Genomic DNA, 20,891 nt, shown 5'->3' with positions numbered 1-20,891 from the left:
TGCCAAAGGGCAAGTACACAACACCTAGAAACCCATCCCTCCGACAAATAGGACTCTTCTTTTCTAATCTACCACACTAATGCCTTAGGTCTATTGCCATATTTGAGAACCAGCGCCTCTATATAAAGAGAGACACCAGACTGAAGACAAAGAACAGAAATCAGCAATCTCACCCAGGTAGGATCAACGAGACTGCCTTTTCTGTATGATGGGGGAACCATAGCATGCCAATGGGCCAGGCTATGTCTTAATTTGAATGAATATTGAGGGATTGTCATGATACATACTGTCTATACTGTTATCAGTTGTGTACTTGATTATGCATAGGGTTACCTGTTTCTTTTTGACCGTACTATGAACAAAAATTCTTCATTTTTACAGGGTCAGTCACACATTTTTATCTTCTTGAGGTGAAAGGACAACTGGTGAGTCTTCATTACAACTTAAAGTCTACTATAATGATAAACAAACTAACAAACAATATTCATCATAAGGACTCTAATCTCTTCTCCACAGACACAAAGATGGGAGACGCCGCCATGAAGGAGTTTGGGCCGGCTGCCCCGTTTCTTCGCAAGTCTGACAAAGAACGTCTGGAGGCCCAGACCCGTATCTTTGACATGAAGAAGGAGTGCTTTGTGCCCGACCCTGAGGTGGAGTACGTGAAGGCCTCCATTACCAGTCGGGATGGTGACAAAGTCACTGTCCTGACTGAGCACGGAAAGGTAAAGTGATTGCTCCACAGGGTACTCCCCCGGGTTTACCTCAGGGTAAAAAACAACGGCGCACGTTTTTGACTTAAAAACTGCCTTTGGTCTCTTTGACAGAGTGTGACAGTGACAGAAGTAGATGTCCATCCTCAGAACCCGCCAAAGTTTGATAAAATTGAAGACATGGCGATGTTCACCTTCCTGCACGAACCCGCTGTGCTGTTTAACCTCAAAGAGCGTTATGCAGCATGGATGATCTATGTGAGAACACTGCAGTCATGCTTCCTTACAGAGTACTGAGACTGTAGTAAGGACCATTTCAAACCATTTTTTCTCTTTCCTCTACAGACCTACTCTGGGCTGTTCTGTGTCACTGTCAATCCCTACAAGTGGCTGCCAGTGTACGACAAGCAGGTGGTTGCTGCCTACAGAGGCAAGAAGAGGAGTGAAGCTCCTCCCCACATCTTCTCCATCTCTGATAACGCCTACCAGTACATGTTGGCAGGTGATGACTAATTCCTTTAACAAGTGCTCACTGCTCTCTTGCCTACCTGCATCTAATATGTGTTTGTTTATGTGTCATTTACAGACAGAGAGAACCAGTCTGTCCTGATCACGTAAGTTTTAATCAGATGAGCACAGCAGTTATTATTCATTTTTTTCTGATGATGATTGATCTACCATCATTCTACTACTGTTTCATCATTACTGCCTTTTCTTTTTACTGTGTGACGTACACTTCCTGGTTCATTCCCTTCATGAATAAGCGGAGAATCCGGAGCTGGGAAGACTGTCAACACCAAAAGAGTCATTCAGTACTTTGCCAGTATTGCAGCTGTATCTGGGAAAAAAGATGCAGCCTCTGAGAAAAAAGTAAGTCCAGGGCTGACATTTATTTCACTCACTACTCTGCACTACATAGGCTACACCTAAAGGACAAGACATCCATGTGGCCTACAGTATCTACAGCACTTTAAATACTAAAATAATCTATTTCTATGATATACAACATACATGGATGGGCATTCTTGTATGAAAACCTTCTTGGGAAAAGCTGTCAGCTAATACTACTTTAGCATTAGTATTCTCACTACTAAGTACAAAGAGATGGGGATAGCTCAGTTGTCACGTGGCAATTACTGTATATGTATGTGCAACACAGTGTGTGCTCTGTTGCACAATTGATTGACTATTTTTATCTTTGATAATAGGGAACCCTGGAGGATCAAATCATCCAGGCTAACCCAGCTCTTGAGGCCTTTGGTAATGCAAAGACCATCAGAAATGACAACTCATCAAGATTTGTAAGTATTCACACAACATGTCAGACCTTTGTCTATTCTTAGCTGCATGGTGTTTAATCTGTTCTTTGTCTAACAGGGAAAGTTCATCCGAATTCACTTTGGGGTTAGTGGAAAGCTAGCTTCTGCTGATATAGAGACCTGTAAGTAAATTTTAATCTGTAATGATAAATTCATTTATCATCGTCTCCAACTGATACTGAAATTTGAACTCTGCTTTCAAACTGTTTACTTCAGATCTACTGGAGAAGTCTCGAGTAACATACCAGCTGAAAGCTGAAAGAGACTACCATATTTTCTACCAAATTCTCTCCCAAAAGAAGCCTGAGTTGTTAGGTGAGACCTGAAATACTGTCAAACAAATATTCTGTTTTATATATTGCTTTTGTTTTACTGTAAACAAAATTCTTGTGAGGGTAGTATATTATTCACTACTATCGCGAATTGTTATTATGATGAAAAGTTGATTTGAACAAAAAGTGTACAATGCTAAATTTTAAAACACATCAAACCACTGATGTTTAACAACTGTGCTTGAATCTACACTAGAAATGCTACTCATCACCAGCAATCCCTATGACTACGCCTACATCTCCCAAGGAGAGACGACCGTAGCCTCCATCAATGATGCGGATGAGCTAATGTCGACTGATGTAAGAAAACATAAGAAACCCTACAGGAGGTCTATGAGTAGTTTACAGTAACAGTTAGCGACAAAAGCGGTAATGGTCTGTTTCCTTACAGGAAGCTTTTGATGTCCTGGGCTTCACTGTGGAAGAGAAGAACAGCATTTACAAGATGACTGGTGCCATAATGCACTATGGCAACATGAAGTTTAAGCAGAAGCAGCGTGAGGAGCAGGCAGAGGCCGATGGAACCGAGGGTGAGTTTGACTCACTGACTGGTGCCTGACGAGTTCAAATGTTCCAATCAGTTCCAAAGACGTAAAAGGCTCATGGTCTATAAACGTTTCCTTTTCAAATCCACAGATTGCGACAAATCAGCGTATCTGATGGGCCTCAACTCTGCTGACCTCATTAAGGGTTTGTGTCACCCAAGGGTCAAAGTAGGGAATGAGTGGGTCACCAAGGGCCAGAATGTCCAACAGGTGAGCAGCATAACCTTAAAGGCACCCTTAACACCATTTCCCTCTATATTATATCAGAGTTATGCTCATACTTAGTTGAAAAAGATGCACATTTGGTTTGTTTACAATTGTGCTTGTCAACTAGAGGGGGACCCTGAGAGCAAACCTTGTTAAGAGGGTCTTTAAATTATTTATGAACATTGGTCTAATGGGAAATTCCATGCCCCACCCTTCTGTGCAGGTGTACTACGGCATTGGTGCACTGGCTAAGTCAGTGTATGAAAAGATGTTCCTATGGATGGTGGTGAGAATCAATCAGTCCCTGGACACCAAACAACCTCGCCAGCATTTCATAGGAGTACTGGACATAGCTGGATTTGAGATCTTTGATGTGAGTGTTTACATAAGAATCCCCACACTTAGTCTTTAAAAATGTACTGTATGCATCTCTTTTCATTACTTTTAAATTGACCCAAGCTATTTATGTCACAGTTCAACACGTTTGAGCAGCTTTGTATCAACTTCACCAATGAGAAACTGCAACAGTTTTTCAATCATCACATGTTTGTGCTGGAGCAAGAAGAGTATAAGAAAGAAGGAATTGAGTGGACATTTATAGATTTTGGAATGGACTTGCAAGCTTGCATTGACCTCATTGAAAAGGTTTGTGCCAACAATAACAAGTGTTCATTGCGTTCAACACAAAAGATGCATGTCTCTTTATGACACCCAACTTAGGCATCTTCACAAACTGCATAATCAATTATACATGCTCAACTCAGTCCCATACTGTACTCTTTTTCTCTTCAGCCTATGGGTATCATGTCCATCCTTGAAGAGGAGTGCATGTTCCCTAAAGCCAGTGATGCTACATTTAAAGCAAAGCTTTATGACAACCATCTGGGGAAATCCAACAACTTCCAGAAGCCAAGGATAGTGAAAGGAAAACCAGAGGCCCATTTCTCCCTGGTTCACTATGCTGGTACTGTGGACTACAACATCTGCAACTGGCTGGTGAAGAACAAGGACCCTCTGAATGAGACGGTTGTTGGACTTTACCAAAAGTCTACCGTGAAACTCCTGTCAATACTCTTTGCAAACTATGCTGGGGCTGAGTCAGGTAATATTGAAAGTGTAATGGCCTTAGTCCGAATACAACAATACTGTACTTATTTTTCTGATACAGGTTTTTACCTAATGTTTTGCACTCTGTATTACATTTCAGAGTCTGGTGGAAAGGGCAAAAGTGGTGGAGCAAAGAAGAAAGGCTCCTCTTTCCAAACTGTGTCTGCTTTGCACAGGGTATGAACTCTATCCATTACCAAACAACATTTGCTAGCTTTCAAATGTGATAAGATCAGATTCAGTTTGACATGGAGTCTAATCTGTCTCAGGAAAACCTGAACAAGTTGATGACGAACCTGAGGTCCACTCACCCCCACTTTGTGCGTTGCCTCATCCCCAATGAGACCAAGACTCCTGGGGCGATGGACAACCCCTTGGTGATGCACCAGCTGCGATGTAACGGTGTGCTGGAAGGCATCAGGATCTGCAGGAAGGGCTTCCCCAACAGGATTCTGTACGGGGACTTCAAACAGAGGTGACAATACTAAGTCTGTTATATTGCTTTTTTTTTTATTTATTTATTTATTTTTAAAACATAGTTCCATACTCTGTTTTGTCTACTCTACATAATGCATGAAAGTGAGATTTATTAGTAATGGAATAACTTTTGTCACCATAATCCTATTTCTGGAATTTGTGGAAATGTATAATTGTGTACACATTTGCAGATACCGGATTCTAAATCCATCTTCAATCCCAGAGGGACAATTCATAGATAGCAAAAAGGCTGCAGAGAAACTACTGGGTTCTCTGGATATTGATCATAACCAGTATAAATTAGGCCATACTAAGGTAAGATATCGTGACACAAATGGTTAATCATTTGGTGACTAAAACAGGTGACTAATTTGTTCATGTTGACATACAGGTGTTTTTTAAAGCTGGCTTGCTTGGTCAGCTTGAGGAGATGCGAGATGACAGACTGGCTCTGATCATCACAGCAATACAGGCCAGATCCAGAGGTTTTCTAGCAAAAGCTGAATTCCAAAAGATCCTTGATCGCAGGTTGGAGAAATGAAAAAGAAAAGTTTTAAAATGATCATGTTAAATATATCTTAAGTGTTAACTCTCATGTGTTAATATCAGGGATTCTCTACTGGTGATTCAATGGAATATCCGTGCCTTTATGGGTGTGAAGAACTGGCCGTGGATGAGGCTTTATTTCAAGATCAAGCCTCTCTTAAAATCAGCAGAAACTGAGAAGGAGATGGCAAACATGAAAGAAGAGTTTACAAAGCTCAAAGAGGCCTTTGCTAAATCTGAAGCTCGTAAAAAGGAGTTGGAGGAAAAAATGGTCTCACTTCTCCAAGAGAAGAATGACCTGCAGCTACACATTCAGGCTGTGAGTTTGTAATCACCATATCGAATGTGTTTAACTAACAAAATAATCAATGGACATAATGTACTTCAAGGAGAATTCCGGCGATTTGTCACATAGATCTCTGTTTCTTTAGGTCACCGAGTACTGTCGATAGGAAAACCACAAAAGCAATTGGTTGGACCTAGCTGGGGTTGTTGCCGCTGCTAGAGCTACCAGGCAGCTACAGTGTTACACTCTAGGGGCATGCTGATGAGCCTCCAACTTCATGCCCACAGAGTGTAGCACTGTAGTTGCCTGGCCACTCTGGCTCAAGAAACAGAGAGCTGTGTGAAAAATCACTGTAATTCCAATAGGGTGAAAATATTGTAGCTGCCAAGATAAATTCTTACTTTGACTCACTGACAGGAGCAAGACAATCTCTCAGATGCTGAGGAGAGGTGTGAGGGGCTGATCAAGAGCAAGATCCAGACTGAGGCCAAAATCAAAGAGCTGACCGAAAGAGTTGAGGATGAGGAGGAGATGAATGCTGAGCTGACTGCTAAGAAGAGGAAGCTGGAGGATGAATGCTCTGAGCTCAAGAAGGACATTGATGACCTCGAGCTCACCTTGGCTAAAGTGGAGAAAGAAAAGCATGCCACTGAGAACAAGGTTTGTTCGTCTGTGTGTGTTTTTAGTGGAAGGGTGTGTAGGAATAACTGGGGTTTTTTTTTCAGAAATTGCAATGTAATTTTCTCATTTCTGGTACTAAATGTGTTTTTACCTTCAGGTGAAAAATCTAACTGAAGAAATGGCAGGCCTTGATGAAATCATTGCCAAGCTGACCAAGGAAAAGAAAGCTCTGCAAGAGTCACATCAGCAGGCTCTAGATGATCTGCAAAGTGAGGAGGACAAAGTCAACACCCTCTCCAAGGCCAAAGTCAAGCTGGAGCAGCAAGTGGAGGATGTAAATACACCAATATAGTCATGCATTTTGTTTCGGTTTTCTTGTGGGGGTGTAAGACATTGTTTTGATGTTTTGTTTTCTCACCAACAGCTTGAAGGCTCTCTAGAACAAGAGAAGAAGTTGAGGATGGACCTTGAAAGAGTCAAGAGGAAGTTGGAGGGTGACTTAAAGTTGACCCACGAGAGTGTCATGGACTTGGAGAATGACAAACAACAACTGGAAGAAAGGCTGAAGAAGTAATCATAGAAATTGAATAACTATTTAGCTGATTTGATGATCGATTGATTGCTTTTGTTTTTACTGGGAAGTTGTCCTCGCTGACAAATGCACATTTGCTCTCCACAGAAAAGACTTCGAAATGAGTCAACTCAACAGCAAGATCGAGGATGAACAGACAATGGTCATTCAGATCCAGAAAAAATTGAAGGAGTTACAGGTAATATTTTCAAGTTACAAACCTACAAGAATGATTCAAAACCATTTAATCCAAACCAATTCTAGGTTCTCAGAGCATCATATATTGTATCTCAAACCCTCCCAGGCCCGTATAGAGGAGCTAGAAGAAGAGCTTGAGGCAGAGCGAGCTGCCAGGGCTAAAGTGGAGAAACAGAGAGCAGACCTGTCCAGAGAGCAGGAGGAGATCAGTGAGAGGCTGGAAGAGGCTGGTGGAGCCACTGCTGCCCAGATTGAGATGAACAAGAAGAGGGAGGCTGAGTTCCAGAAGCTCCGCAGAGACCTTGAAGAGGCCACTCTGCATCACGAAGCTACAGCCGCCACCCTGAGGAAGAAACAAGCCGACAGCGTGGCTGACCTGGGAGAGCAGATAGACAACCTGCAGAGAGTCAAGCAGAAGCTGGAGAAGGAGAAGAGTGAGCTCAGGCTGGAGCTGGATGATGTGGTCTCCAATATGGAACAGGTTGTGAAGGCCAAGGTACAGTAGGTCTAATACAAGTCTAAATGTAATGTTTATAACGTGGAAGCAGAATACATTGAAAACATTAAACTAAATAAAACAAAGGCAAATCACTTCCACATACCAGGCAAACATGGAAAAGATGAACAGAACCTTAGAGGACCAGATGAATGAATATCGAACTAAGGCAGAAGAGGGCCAGCGCAGCATCAGTGATTTTTCAATGCAAAGAGCCAAGCTTCAGACTGAAAATGGTAGTGTATACACATCACTTTATGTCCTCTAAATGATCTAGATCATCTGTCGTCGTCCTTGATTGATTAAATTCAAATTCAAATTCAAATTCAAATTCTTTGATTTGTAGGTGAGCTTTCCAGACGACTTGAGGAAAAAGACTCTCTAGTCTCTCAACTTACCAGAGGCAAGCAGTCCTACACCCAACAAGTTGAGGATCTAAAAAGACAGCTGGAGGAGGAAGTCAAGGTATGAAAAAGAGTTTGAAACATTTGACCTTTTGATTGTTAATCCAGGAATCATGTTCTGTTTGCTATAGCTTACTCAGATACAGCAATAGATGTCTGGAAACCAACAACGTAGAAGCATAGGCCAAATAAGTGCAAAACAATGTAAGCTTTGTTGCTGATTGTGTTTTTTCCCCCTTTATGTCAAGGCCAAGAATGCTCTTGCTCATGCAGTGCAGTCTGCTCGCCATGACTGTGACCTGCTCAGAGAGCAGTATGAGGAGGAGCAGGAGGCCAAGGCTGAGCTGCAGAGATCCATGTCCAAGGCCAACTCTGAAGTAGCTCAGTGGAGAACCAAGTATGAGACTGATGCCATCCAGAGGACTGAGGAGCTGGAAGAGGCAAAGTAAGGATTTGAAGTTTCTCTTACACACTTGCTATCTGATAAGGAGCCTGAATCAATATCTACTTAGAATTTGATGCTAACTGCAACACAGGAAAAAACTGGCTCAACGCTTGCAAGATGCTGAGGAAGCTGTGGAGGCTATGAATGCTAAATGCTCTTCCCTGGAGAAGACCAAACACAGGCTCCAGAATGAGATCGAAGATCTCATGGTGGATGTTGAACGATCCAATGCTGCAGCTGCTGCCTTAGACAAAAAGCAAAGAAACTTTGACAAGGTAGGCTACATAGGATGCAGCTGAACATGAACTTAAGAAGGGTAGACTGCAAGTATTACAAAGTAGGCTACTATTTCCAATGTAGGTCTTGGCAGAGTGGAAGCAGAAGTATGAGGAGTCTCAGACAGAGCTGGAGGGCTCCCAGAAGGAGGCTAGGGCTTTGAGCACGGAACTCTTCAAACTGAAAAACTCCTATGAAGAATCTCTGGATCACTTGGAGACCATGAAGAGGGAGAACAAGAACCTCCAAGGTAGGTATGCTAGGCCAGGTCTACCAAGAATAACGACAGGAACATCACGTCATCCTCGCACAATCGAATACAGACCTCATGAACATTTTTGTAATTCTGCTAAACAAAATGTAACATGTTTCATTATTATAAGCGCCAGTATTACAGTAAACAGAGGTTGCTGCTAGATAAAGAACATAGTAGGCTAAGTTAAATGTAGCATAGCATAGGCTATTTCCTTTCCATTCCTAGTTAGCCTAACGTTGGTTAGAAGAAAAAGTTAATCTTGCTACTGTATCATTTTTAACTAGTAGCCTAACATACATTATTGTAGCCTACATACATTTCAGAATGCCACTGCTCGTTGAATCCACTCATTTAGATGATGGAACTCAAGATAACACTAAAATTCAACTGCTATAACGACAGTGTCAGTCATATGGTGGTCCTAATGCACGGCGAAATCCTTGAAATCAGAGCGATTGACTTACTGAATGCCGCCCTCTGATGGCACGGCTGCCTGCACTGGACACTCTTGCGCTGGCACGGGCACGTTCCAACCGTTTCCACTGATTAATGCAGGTGTTCAGCCAGGTGTCCCATCAATTTGGCCAAGGACCACCGCTAAAAGACACAAAGAAGAAAATTATAGGCTACTTAACAAGTCTTCGAATTTATAAATGAATTGAAGAATTGCATTTTGCATAATGATTACAAGTAGGCCTAAGATAATAAACCTTGTTATGGTTTCCTTCTCACCTTTCTCTGGTTGAATATGATTCAACTGGCCCACTGAAATAGCAGCAGGAATGCGGTAATCACAATAGAGAAAAGCCTTACATTTAGGCTACTAAATTAAACCATGCACAAGGAAATGTCACATTTGAAGTTTTTCTCCTCAGTGGCAGAAATATCCATGTTGTGTAAAGCTTTCATTTGATAAAAATCCATATCCCTGATAATATTAGGCTGCAATGTAATCAAACTATTTCTAATTAAGCTAATGTGTCTTTCAGAGGAGATTGCTGATATCAGTGAACAACTTGCTGAGAGTGGCAAGAGCATCCATGAGTTGGAAAAGATTCGTAAACAGCTGGATCAAGAGAAATCAGAAATTCAAGGGGCTTTGGAAGAAGCAGAGGTACAGTATTTTCTTCCAGCAATATGATTGGTCTAAAATACTGAAAGATGGATGGATGGTTGAATGGTTGATTTCCATCTTTGGAAAAATCTCACCAGGCTTCTCTTGAGCATGAGGAAGGTAAGATTCTGAGGGCCCAGCTAGAGTTCAACCAAGTGAAGGCTGACATTGAGCGCAAACTTACTGAGAAAGAGGAAGAGATGGAGCAGGCCAGGAGAAATCAGCAGAGAGTTGTAGACACCCTGCAGAGCTCTCTGGAGTCCGAGACCCGCAGCAGGAACGAGGCCCTCAGGATTAAGAAGAAGATGGAAGGCGACCTCAATGAGATGGAGATCCAGCTGAGTCAGGCCAACAGACAGGCAGCAGAGGCCCAGAAGCAACTTCGAGGTCTCCACATGAGTCTGAAGGTAAACCCATCTGGATAGAACACACCTGTTTGCATTCAGGGTGCCACAAAACATAACAGTAAGGGCAAAAGACAACAGTAAACTCTTTTTTTTTTTTTCAGGACGCCCAGCTGCAGTTGGATGAGTCTTTCCGTGCCAATGATGATCTGAAGGAGAACATTGCTATCGTGGAGAGACGTAGCACCCTGCAGCAGGCCGAGCTGGAGGAGCTGAGGGGTGTGGTGGAACAGTCTGAGAGAGGCCGCAAGTTGGCTGAGCAGGAGCTGCTGGATGTCAGTGAGAGGGTGCAGCTGCTCCACTCACAGGTAAACCAAGCGCTCAACTTGAACAACATTATGTAATACTGTACGTCAGTTTTTTCATTCAAATGAATCTTTTCAAAGAACACCAGTCTCCTGAACCAGAAGAAGAAGCTGGAGAGTGATACAACCCAACTTCAGACTGAGGTGGAGGAGGCTGTTCAGGAGTGCAGGAATGCTGAGGAGAAAGCCAAGAAGGCCATCACTGATGCTGCCATGATGGCTGAGGAGCTGAAGAAGGAGCAGGACACCAGTGCTCACCTGGAGCGCATGAAGAAGAACATGGAGCAGACCATTAAGGACCTGCAGCACCGCCTTGACGAGGCAGAACAAATCGCCATGAAAGGGGGCAAGAAGCAAATGCAGAAGCTTGAGGCTAGGGTAGGTGTTGATGCAACAAAATCATTAAAAATACATTTTTAGGTTTTGCCTCATAATTGAATGTGAACTTTATTCTTGTCTGATATAGGTGAGAGAACTGGAGAGTGAAGTTGAGATGGAGCAAAGGAAGAGTAGTGATGCAGTGAAGGGTATTCGGAAATACGAACGCCGCATCAAAGAGCTCACTTACCAGGTATAAAGACTTCTGTTCTTCACTGAATAATTACAGTTCTTTCAAACCACCAAGTAATTTCCATTCAATTGCATACATTGAAGTATATGTATCTTTACTTTTATAGACTGAAGAGGACAAGAAGAATCTCTCCCGGCTGCAAGACCTGGTGGACAAGCTGCAGTTGAAGGTCAAAGCCTACAAGAGAACAGCAGAGGAGGCTGTACGTATGATCCCATCCACTAACAGACTCTCTCTCTGTATGCGTACCAAAATGTTGTCTTCAGGTCAGCAGTAAATGTTAATTCATTACTTATGTCATGTGGCATATCACAGGAGGAACAGTCCAACACCAATGTGGGCAAGTTCCGCAAAATGCAGCATGAGCTGGATGAGGCTGAGGAAAGAGCCGACATTGCTGAATCTCAGGTCAACAAGCTGCGTGCCAAGAGCCGGGATGCTGGTCCCAAGGTTAGGAGCATATGAACCGTAGAATACCTATTTCATTTTTATTCACTTAGGCCTACTTATATGTTGAAATATTCTTTTTTTCATTTGCATTTTTCTGTTACAGATAGGACATGATGAATAATGAAGACATGTCATGAAGCACATTACTTTGTGCACACCGTTTGGATTTAACTATTAATAGTCTTCTTGTGTAAAGTCAGTTGACTTTACCTTTCATTATAGTGTGATAACAAAACATTTACCTTTCTAACATTTAATGTCTTCAACTCTCATCCAGTGTTACTCTAGTCCTCCCTGCATGCATTTCAGTCAAATAAAAGACCGGAGAGAAAACTACAGCTTGATTATTTTCTTCACATTCAGCTCTATCCTCTGAAGTGTTGCATTTCAGTAGCTGCAGCACTGCTCTGTTTTGGTTCTATGTTGCTCATAAACAACCAGAGTTAAAGCCATACAATGCAAATGTCAAGACTTTACATTAAGTCCTCATTATAAGACATATCACAAAGATCAGCATCAAGATTATGACTAATACCAAGAAGAAAAACTAAGATATCTCACAGGATAAGGCGTCAGCCATGATATAACTATGTAAGTATTATATGTGGGGATTTTCAGTAAAATGTTAGTATGTGCATATTGGCCAAATTAAATGAATGAAATGAAAGGGTAACAATTATTGAGCGCAGCTAAAAATGGCCTCCCTCGGCATTACACTGTTATGGTTATTGTATGAGCCAGCCTCGTGCTATTTTAAGAAAAATATGTTGATGTTCAGCCTATACAAATGCCCCTTAATATTTTGGGTATCCATTTAAAGTGAATACAGCACCATCACTTGCAATGCACCACTCGGCCACATAGAGGCAGCACATATCTGCATGGAAGCACAGCCTCCAGCAACTGCACAAATGTGACGTAGGAAACTAAGAAAGAAAATCTCTGTGAAATAGCACATTATGAAAGGTGTTGTTATGATATTTCAGATGATTTAACTGATAAGGTCAACTTCTCCATTAATACATATTTGTCAGAGTCTCAACTGCTATTATACATTGTGGCTACATCAGTTTATGCCAATTATAAAAACATTTTTGTTATCTTAAATAACACACACTATGCTTATCATATCATCAAGACCCCCCATCCCAGGTTTAATCATGAAATATAATATCTTTCTTTAATATTTCTTACAGGCAAAGACCATAGGGGACAGAAAGTCAGATGATTAATAGTTTATGAGTAGCATTTTCAGCCCATTAACAGAGACAAAGTTGCTGCTTTTTGTTTGTGATTTATCATTGTTGTGGATGAACCCATTTGTGGCAGTGGTCTGAGTGATTAAAATGTCCATTAGCCTTAATGAAATTACAGCTGTTGGCTTTCAGGTCCACATTAATATGTAATCATCTAGTGTTATTCTTGTGATACTCAATGTAGATTCAAACATTACTCACAGTGGTTAAATGAACAACTAAATCAACAATCAAAAGGGTTGAGTTCATATAATCCTTATAATAGTCCTTTTAATAAGATGAATGACTCTTACCTCTTGATATCCTGAAAAACAACTTGACTCTCTGATGTCTAATGATGTAAATCCTCACAGACCACTTGTATGTTGGAGTCTGGCTTCATTTCCATCTTTCATTGACACTACAGTATATAGCTGTTGAGATGATGAGAATGTAGATTTAAATATGTGTATTTTTCTTTCAGAGAGAGTGATATCTCAGAGCTTGATGGTAGACCAGACAAGACTTTGCTCTGACGCGTAGAGTTCATAGACAGCCTCAGTCCCGCTCCCAAGTAGTGTGCATCTTCTCTTGAAAGCATAAGCTAACAGCTGGGAATGAAGACTTCAAGAGATGTGATGAGGTCAGAATAGAACTTCTAACTATTGGAGGAAAAGTTCGCATGGCCTGTCACTCAGGTGATACCCAGCCTATCCTAACCTGTAGATGTATAAGGACGCTACAGAATACGGGAATTTTAAAGCACTATGAAATTTTGACATGTGGGTTAAATGTCACAATGAAAACAAAAAAACAATATCATAAAATTGTTTTTAAGTAATATTGTTTATTTATTTATTTATTTTGCCAACTAAAAAGGTTTATGTTTGATCTATAAAATACAGTTGCTTTACATACACAATAGGAAAGTTGTCAGTATGTATGAGCACCTTTGTCTCCTCCCACCTGTTGCTGTTGCTCTTAAGAGTGTAGCAACCATTGTCCTTCCTACTGAATGAGAGACATATCAGGAATCTCACACGGTTATCTTTATCGTCAAGGATGAAAGGAAGGAGCTAGTGTTGCATCAGTTAGCTGTAACGGAGAGCACACATGGCACCATAACCATAACCTCAGAACTCAAGAGGCCCTAATGGAAACCTCACTCATCAGCTTTCCCTCTGCGCAAGGGTGTCGACACAAATCTACATTCAATGAATTGACAGTGTTACACAGATTTTGTAGGCGCTTTCTGTATGCATTTCACTCTGTGTTGTGGTGTCATCCCACAACGGATGCTCTATTTAATGTAATAACAATGACACAAATGCCATTTTTGTTTGATTTTTATTTTATGATTAATATTCACATCACTAGTTAACAATTAATCACAATGAACATCTCTTCCATAAAGAAAAAAAAATTACATCTCAAAATAAAAGGGGAGACAATGAATCCAGTCTACCTAGACTGATGTCTACAGTCCATTGTCCACAGCATGCTCTTATGGTGTGTTAAATAGCAAGTACACACTTATTGTGCCTTTCGAGTAGATGCACAACTAGAAGGCTCCTTTGTTGGTTCCCAGGAGCAGGCTACCTACTGTAACACATGCCACAAGACAACTATAATTAGTCTCATATAGAGGTGTGGAATGGACATCTCAGCATTCACATTCACTGACTGTGTGTGTCGGGTGCAGCAGGTGCGGAATCACTGTTCCAGGGGGGTTACTGATGACCTTTAACCTCTCTCGTGCACTTCCTGAATGCTGTCTGTTCCACACTGCCAGTTACAGGTGTTGTAACGTTTAAAAGCTCTCTCTACAGAACACACAAAAGAGTCAGGAATGCTTGTGGTGTTTATACGGTTAAAAACTTTGAAACTTGAAATTGAAGTAGAATTTGACTACACTTATGCGCCGTTGTTTGAGAAGTAGTTACTCTTCATGCAAATTTCATTTGAAACCCTAAGTAGGATGGGGTATATAAAAGAGCATTGTGCACAAGGCAGATTGTTAGCAAGGTGGTAACCCTGAAAGTCGGCACCTTTAAATCAGCTGTCCCCTAACTAAACAAAAGGATACCTCTAGCTATCTAGTAATTTATTTAGTGAGTGACTCATCGTTATCTTAACAACAGACCGAAAAAAAAAATCCTGTATACGTATAGTGTATATTCCTTGCATCTTAATACATTGCATTTTTAAAAACATTCTTGTTCATCAGCCCTTTTTAACAAAAAAGGCAGACACGCTTAAGAATAAAACACTGTCCAGAGAAAGTTATGTAAGAATCCACAGCTTTTCTTTCATCACATAAGTTAGCATCCAATCAAGATTTGATTTTTTTCCCCTCTTTACCTGTCGTGGTTAACACTGTGTGTGTTGTCTATTTAACAGTGGGGACCTGTTGGAAGGGGTGCAAGCAGTGACTGAGCATCCGACAGGTGAGACACCCGACAGACACGGAGAGAGAGAGAGAAGAACTGACCGACCGACCGACCGACCGACTGACTGACTAACTGACCGACTAACTGACTGGCTGGCTGGCTGATGAGTGAGTGAGTGACTGAGTGATCAAAGCAGATAGAAGGTACTCTAAGCACAACGACCACAGACAGATGCAAGCACTGCTAGGTGCACACTCACCACCAAAGGGACAAGGGACAGGACTGGTCAGCGGAGCACACTCACTCACTACTACACTCACTGGCAAACAACCTGGAGCTCTCGCAGCTAACACACACCTACGCACTACTCCATGGTTACACCATTGCTGCAACTCCTTTCAACCATTTCACTTTTTTTTTTGTCAAATCGATTCAAATCTAAAGAGAAGTCTGGGGTATCTTCTCTACCTCACTGAATACACTAATCATAATAAGGTGCTTTTCAAATGATTGCTTTCCTTCTACTGAAGTGGTTACTGAAATCTTTCTACTTGGCCAACATATGCTACATATGTTTCACTGATGATTAAATGACCACAATGGAATTGACCAGAGGAAAGTTTCAAAGTACTTTCTGTTGAATAGTAATACATTTTTGGGGGTATAATATACCTAGTGCTTGAATGCTAGCGTACTTGACAAGCATTACTAGTACACGGTCAGCAGCACTTTTACAAGAGGGCTCCTCATCATCCAACCCTCCAACACTTGGATCACTAGAGGATTTTAAAGTGTACAGTACATAGCTCACACTGTGCCGTTTAAATGTCCATATTCATCACAAATAAAACACTCAAAGCTCAATAAAATACTGCCCAGTACAATAGTAATTGCAAATATTTAAAGTCAAAATAAAAATTCACAATCTTAAATCTTGACATTTTGGGATAGGAATTGGTCTTACATCCTGTGATTAGACCATAATTCCCAATATTACCCCTTAGCACTTGACAAAAATACTGGTTGTCACCAGTCAGGCAAATATTATCCAATTTCTCATTTTGGTGTTGCTTGACAACATGTCTCCACCAATTAACTTAACAGTGATTTTTGAAAACAATATCTCCCAAACCATGTCATTCCAGAGACAGGTAACATAGGTGGTTTATCTATTACACTGTGTGCTATTTTTTAAAGTATGCCTCCATCATTTGTGGTGTAAACACAACCCCCTGCTCACTCCCAGCAGGTTTGCTCTTCTGCCTCCTTACATCTTCCCCCTCTCTCCTCCTACCTCATCCTGCCTGTGCACCCTAAGTGGGGATGCATGTGTTGATCTCGCTGTACCATGGTGTAGCTTTTTTAATGTACCTGTGCACTTGAGGTTTTTTTGTGCCCCATCAGCCAAGACCACAATATTGCTTCGAGAGAAACGGTACAATGAGAGAAAGAAGTAGGCTGATGATGAAACAACATATGATACAGCTCATTTGTTACAGTAAATTCTTACGCAAACACGATACAGAGAAGTAAATATCCTACTGTTCAAAGAGCCTACAAGTTTCTAATAGTTCAGAGTGCTGTTTAGAGGGCGACCACGGGGTTATAATCTAAGTGAAGAATCAAGACATGGGAAGAGGACAATGGGGGAGACTGGGTGAATGTTGGCTGGTTAGTCCCATTTCATTAGGATTCAAAGACAGCCCCACATGCTCACGATAAAGGGTGCTTCACTAATTGCCATAGTATGATGTAAGAAGCTACATCTCAAGTGAATTCTGGGGTTTCCTTGGGTGTCGGGGGGGTTGGGGGCTGAGACGTGCTGGCTGTCAGGCGTGCTCAGATACGGCAGTAGTTGGTGTGTAGCATGTGCTTGGGTCAGTCAAAGGGAAAGCACTGGCTCACACCAGTCAAAAGGACAGCAGTGAGAAGACACTAAATGCCCACAGGAAATCAAGGATAAGTGGTCTTAAGAAAGCAGCATGGACACAGGAAGTTCTGTGCCAGGACTTGTAGGAGAAGGTAGGATAACTACACTCGTTTCACTGACTAACCTAGCGTGACCTCATCCAGAAGGGGCTCGATCCCAAACTTTTACCACACACCTTATCCCGTAGATTTGAGAAAAAAGCCGGCACAATCCCAGAGGAGACCGAAACCCATGTGTTTGAAACCTTTGTCTTTTCAGAGCTCCAACCTGTGCTGAGCTTCAGCAAGATCTATCAGAGCTTATGGAGAGCAGTCCTAGAGGACAGAGAGAATGACAGTGATGGTAGAGGATAAATAAAGCTGAGTAAAAGGTGTGTTTGTGTGTGTGTGTTGCTTTCTGTAAATGCCTGGAGTGTGTGGTAAAAAAATAAACAGTTCCTGTCCTGCTAGTGTGTGTTTTGTGTGTGTGTGTGTGCGTGTCTGTATGCGTGGTGCCCGTCTGTCTCCGTGGAGAGTGGTGACGGGTCAGGCGGACTCGGAGTGAGGGTGGGGGGAAGATGGCGGACCCCAGAGAGACACTGAGAGAGGTGCTGCAATGTGGGTAGGGGAAGGGGGGCGGGGCGGCTGCCACTCGGGAGGGGGAGGGCCGGGAGATGATGACGGCGCTGTGGTCCGTGCGAGCTCGTGCGCTCCCGCCAAAGCTCCGCTGGTAAGACTCAATCTGAGAGAGAAGGAGAGAGAAGAGAGAGAGGGATGAGCACGGATCGTCAAAGACCACCTCTGGTGAAAATCACGTTTTTAATCTTGTTAACGTGTCTGTATGATGGCAGTCATGTTTTACAAGACGTATGAGCGCAATAAGCAGTCAATGTCATGGCTGAGGATTTCTGTTTTGGATCTACATTACGACCAATCACAGCCAAGGTGGGCCAATTCAGTGCATCAGTCCATGAGTGCGTCATAAGAATACAGAACCAATCCTGAGCACCTGGGGGTGGGACAATTCTTCACGAAGACACAAACAAGCTAGCTAACGTGTAAGCAGCAGCAGCCAGTAGCAGGTGAACAGTGTGTAGAGAGGGGGCTGGGCCAGATACTGTAGATCCCAACGTTGAAGCCATTTTAAGGCTGTGAGGGGGATTTTATCATGAAAACAAACTACTAAATGCATACTTTAGAGGAACAGCAGAGATCTTTTGTGGTGTAATGAACTGCTGGAGTGTAATAGATGATGTACACCTGTTCAGTTGATAAGGATGAAGTCTACACCCTGATCTTTATAGTAGTGACATCTGTGAGGTAGATCTAAATAATATATATTCTAACACCACTTACAGCGACAGCACTCAAAAATGTGCGGGTAGAGACATAGCTCATGCTGTAGCTATGGGTCACCTACTTGTCCCAGTGATGTGCTTGTCCATCCCCTGTGGAGGGTCTCGGAGCCCCTCGCCCACAGATGGCACTGGCATGGGCATGGCGGCGCTGTCCTTCACCCCATTTTCCTTTGCCATGCTGGCTGACGCAGCTGTCTGGTTGGTACCAGGGGGGGATGGGCTCTCTCCTGCCTTCTCTTTAGCCCCTTCAGCCTGAGGACAGAGGACATGCGGACGGATGAGCAGCTCAGTCAGAAGCAACCAGATAGGAACCAGGATGTGGTAATGCAGAGATGGGCTCTGACCGGAAAATATCGGGACTATTTCCCTAACATTGTATCATGAATCACTCTGGTAAAAAAAATGAAACTCTGGATAATGTAGGTAAAAAATGACAAAAATACAAGAAAAGGTCAGAAATGTAATTCGGCAAATCACATCTATGACTGGCCTCCGACTCACATCTATTCAAAGGCCCCAAGCACCTCTGTGTTCAGCTTGCAATTTTGCTGAATCACTGAGTCCTTGTGCATTTAAAACCAGAGATGTCTGCCCTCTTGTGGCCAAAAACATATAAAACATAAAAACTCATGAAAAGCATGTTATAATATTGCATTTGTGGCAAAGAAGATCACAAGTAAAATTAGGGGAAATCTGAGAGGATAGGCCAGACCATCATCTATGTCCCAAAATGAAAGAGATTCTGTCACAGGCCTGGTATAATTTGAATCCCAATGTACCACTGGGTTCATATTTGTGACCACAACCCTAAGAGGTTTGCATCCACATTTGCATCCAAATATTCTTTTCTTTCTACAGAAAAATGAAAGAAAGATTCTGTCACAGGCCTGCTATCATTTTAATCTGTCTGCCATGGATACATATTTGTGACTACAACCCTAAGAGGTTTGCATCCACATATGCATCCAAATATTCTCTTTTCTTGTCAAAGGGGATTATTTGTGCTGTTGATATTCACCCTTTCAGGCTAATTTGTACTTATATGAGTATACTGTCTATACTGGTATTCATATTCAAAATGTGTATTGAACTATGTCCATCATGATTATGAGGGTGGGGAAAATGATGGCTTTACCTTGCCATTGTCATTTCCTGGTTCATGGCCAAGGTTGTCCATGGATCCTATTTTAGACTTGGCCTTGACGTTCACCTTGTGGGACTCAATCTTCACATCGCCACCTCCTGCCATGTGCAAAGCATTGCAGTTACAAGAGGAAAGTGTTCGCCCATGCTATTCTCTAACTATGCCATGTAGTCAGGCTTTCCTACCTGGCTTGTACTTCATGTTGTCCTTGGAGCCACACTTGGCTGTCACTTTGCTTACATCCACCTTTTTAGTAAGAATCTGAACCTGTAGATAAAGATCATAAAAGGAAATGCTGATGACTCATATCATGTGAGTAGGCCTACTGGTGGCTCAGCCACTTCCTGAATCCCAACAGATATTAAAAGCTTGCCGTGACTTTGCACATTTCAGCGTTCAATTTCAACAACAATTCTAGTATGTGTAAAAAATACAAATTAGTTTAAGAAACATTAGTATACAGTGGTGTATATAAAAAAGCATGCACATGCTAGGGGTTAAAATAGTGTTTCTTTTGGTTCATGCAACACACATACTCACACACTCATACACACATACACACACACACACACACACGCACAGACACATCCAGAACCCAAATGCAGTGCATACAGCTGCAATCTGTTGCTATATATTTAAAAGGGGTATATTCTGTACCCGACATCTGGGTCTGGGCAGTGAGACACAGTGCACTTACATTCCCTCCACCAGGGACATGCTTGATATTGTCCTTGGAGCCACAGCGGGAGGTGACGTGGCTGAAGTCCAGCTTTTTGTGAACTATCTGAACCTAAACACAGCACAACACCACAGAGGACACAGGGTCATTGGGGGTAGCCTGGCAGGAGCAGGGACACGAGGAAGGTGGCCGTGGAGGTCAAGGGCTCTACAGACACAAGCCATGGTCATCCTCGCTACGGAGGGACTCACTCATAATCATCATGTAATGGAATCATCATGTCACTGTCGGGGGGAGGCGCAAATGGACTGATAAGTATGTTCATGAAGATGCACAGCCAGTGGGGAGGACATTTAAGCAAGGCACTCTGAAGACTAAGATGTACCTTCAGTAGGTGTGCAGCGCAGGTATGAATTTATAGGCATGTCTATCTGTGCATGTCGGCAGGTAGGATTGTCAATGTGCCTCTGCTTTGTATTCTACAGGTAGGTGTAACGATTACATGTGAATGGTTATGCAATGATTCAAGGATTT

The 20,891-nt window shown here is 42.2% G+C and overlaps 1 protein-coding gene across 1 annotated transcript; it reads left to right on the top strand.

The window, feature by feature from the left end:
* Positions 1-524: 524 nt before the first annotated feature.
* LOC134099562 (myosin-7) lies at positions 525-20,625 on the top strand. The gene is made up of 37 exons (XM_062552474.1): positions 525-725; positions 828-971; positions 1,059-1,215; positions 1,300-1,327; positions 1,478-1,583; positions 1,922-2,014; positions 2,091-2,154; positions 2,249-2,347; positions 2,561-2,664; positions 2,756-2,894; positions 3,001-3,119; positions 3,340-3,489; positions 3,591-3,761; positions 3,909-4,218; positions 4,324-4,400; positions 4,493-4,698; positions 4,892-5,015; positions 5,092-5,228; positions 5,310-5,565; positions 5,950-6,192; positions 6,311-6,487; positions 6,578-6,723; positions 6,833-6,923; positions 7,029-7,418; positions 7,528-7,654; positions 7,765-7,883; positions 8,071-8,267; positions 8,359-8,542; positions 8,628-8,793; positions 9,789-9,913; positions 10,012-10,320; positions 10,422-10,625; positions 10,704-11,000; positions 11,089-11,193; positions 11,300-11,395; positions 11,509-11,643; positions 20,527-20,625. The coding sequence occupies exons 1-37, from the start codon at positions 525-527 to the stop codon at positions 20,623-20,625; spliced, it is 5,895 nt and encodes a 1,964-aa protein (XP_062408458.1).
* Positions 20,626-20,891: the final 266 nt, after the last annotated feature.

This window comes from Sardina pilchardus, chromosome 2, assembly GCF_963854185.1.
Source record: "Sardina pilchardus chromosome 2, fSarPil1.1, whole genome shotgun sequence".
NCBI classification, from domain to species: Eukaryota; Metazoa; Chordata; class Actinopteri; order Clupeiformes; family Clupeidae; genus Sardina; species Sardina pilchardus.
This window is presented reverse-complemented; position numbering and strand designations above follow the sequence as displayed.

What these genes read in the sequence shown, in the direction of transcription:
- LOC134099562 (XM_062552474.1), top strand. Translation starts at nt 525, where the DNA reads ATGGGAGACGCCGCCATGAAGGAGTTTGGGCCGGCTGCCCCGTTTCTT. An exon ending in ATAAATTAGGCCATACTAAG is followed by an intron (nt 5,016 to 5,091) that starts GTAAGATATCGT and finishes GTTGACATACAG; the next exon opens with GTGTTTTTTAAAGCTGGCTT. An exon ending in AAAAATTGAAGGAGTTACAG is followed by an intron (nt 6,924 to 7,028) that starts GTAATATTTTCA and finishes AAACCCTCCCAG; the next exon opens with GCCCGTATAGAGGAGCTAGA.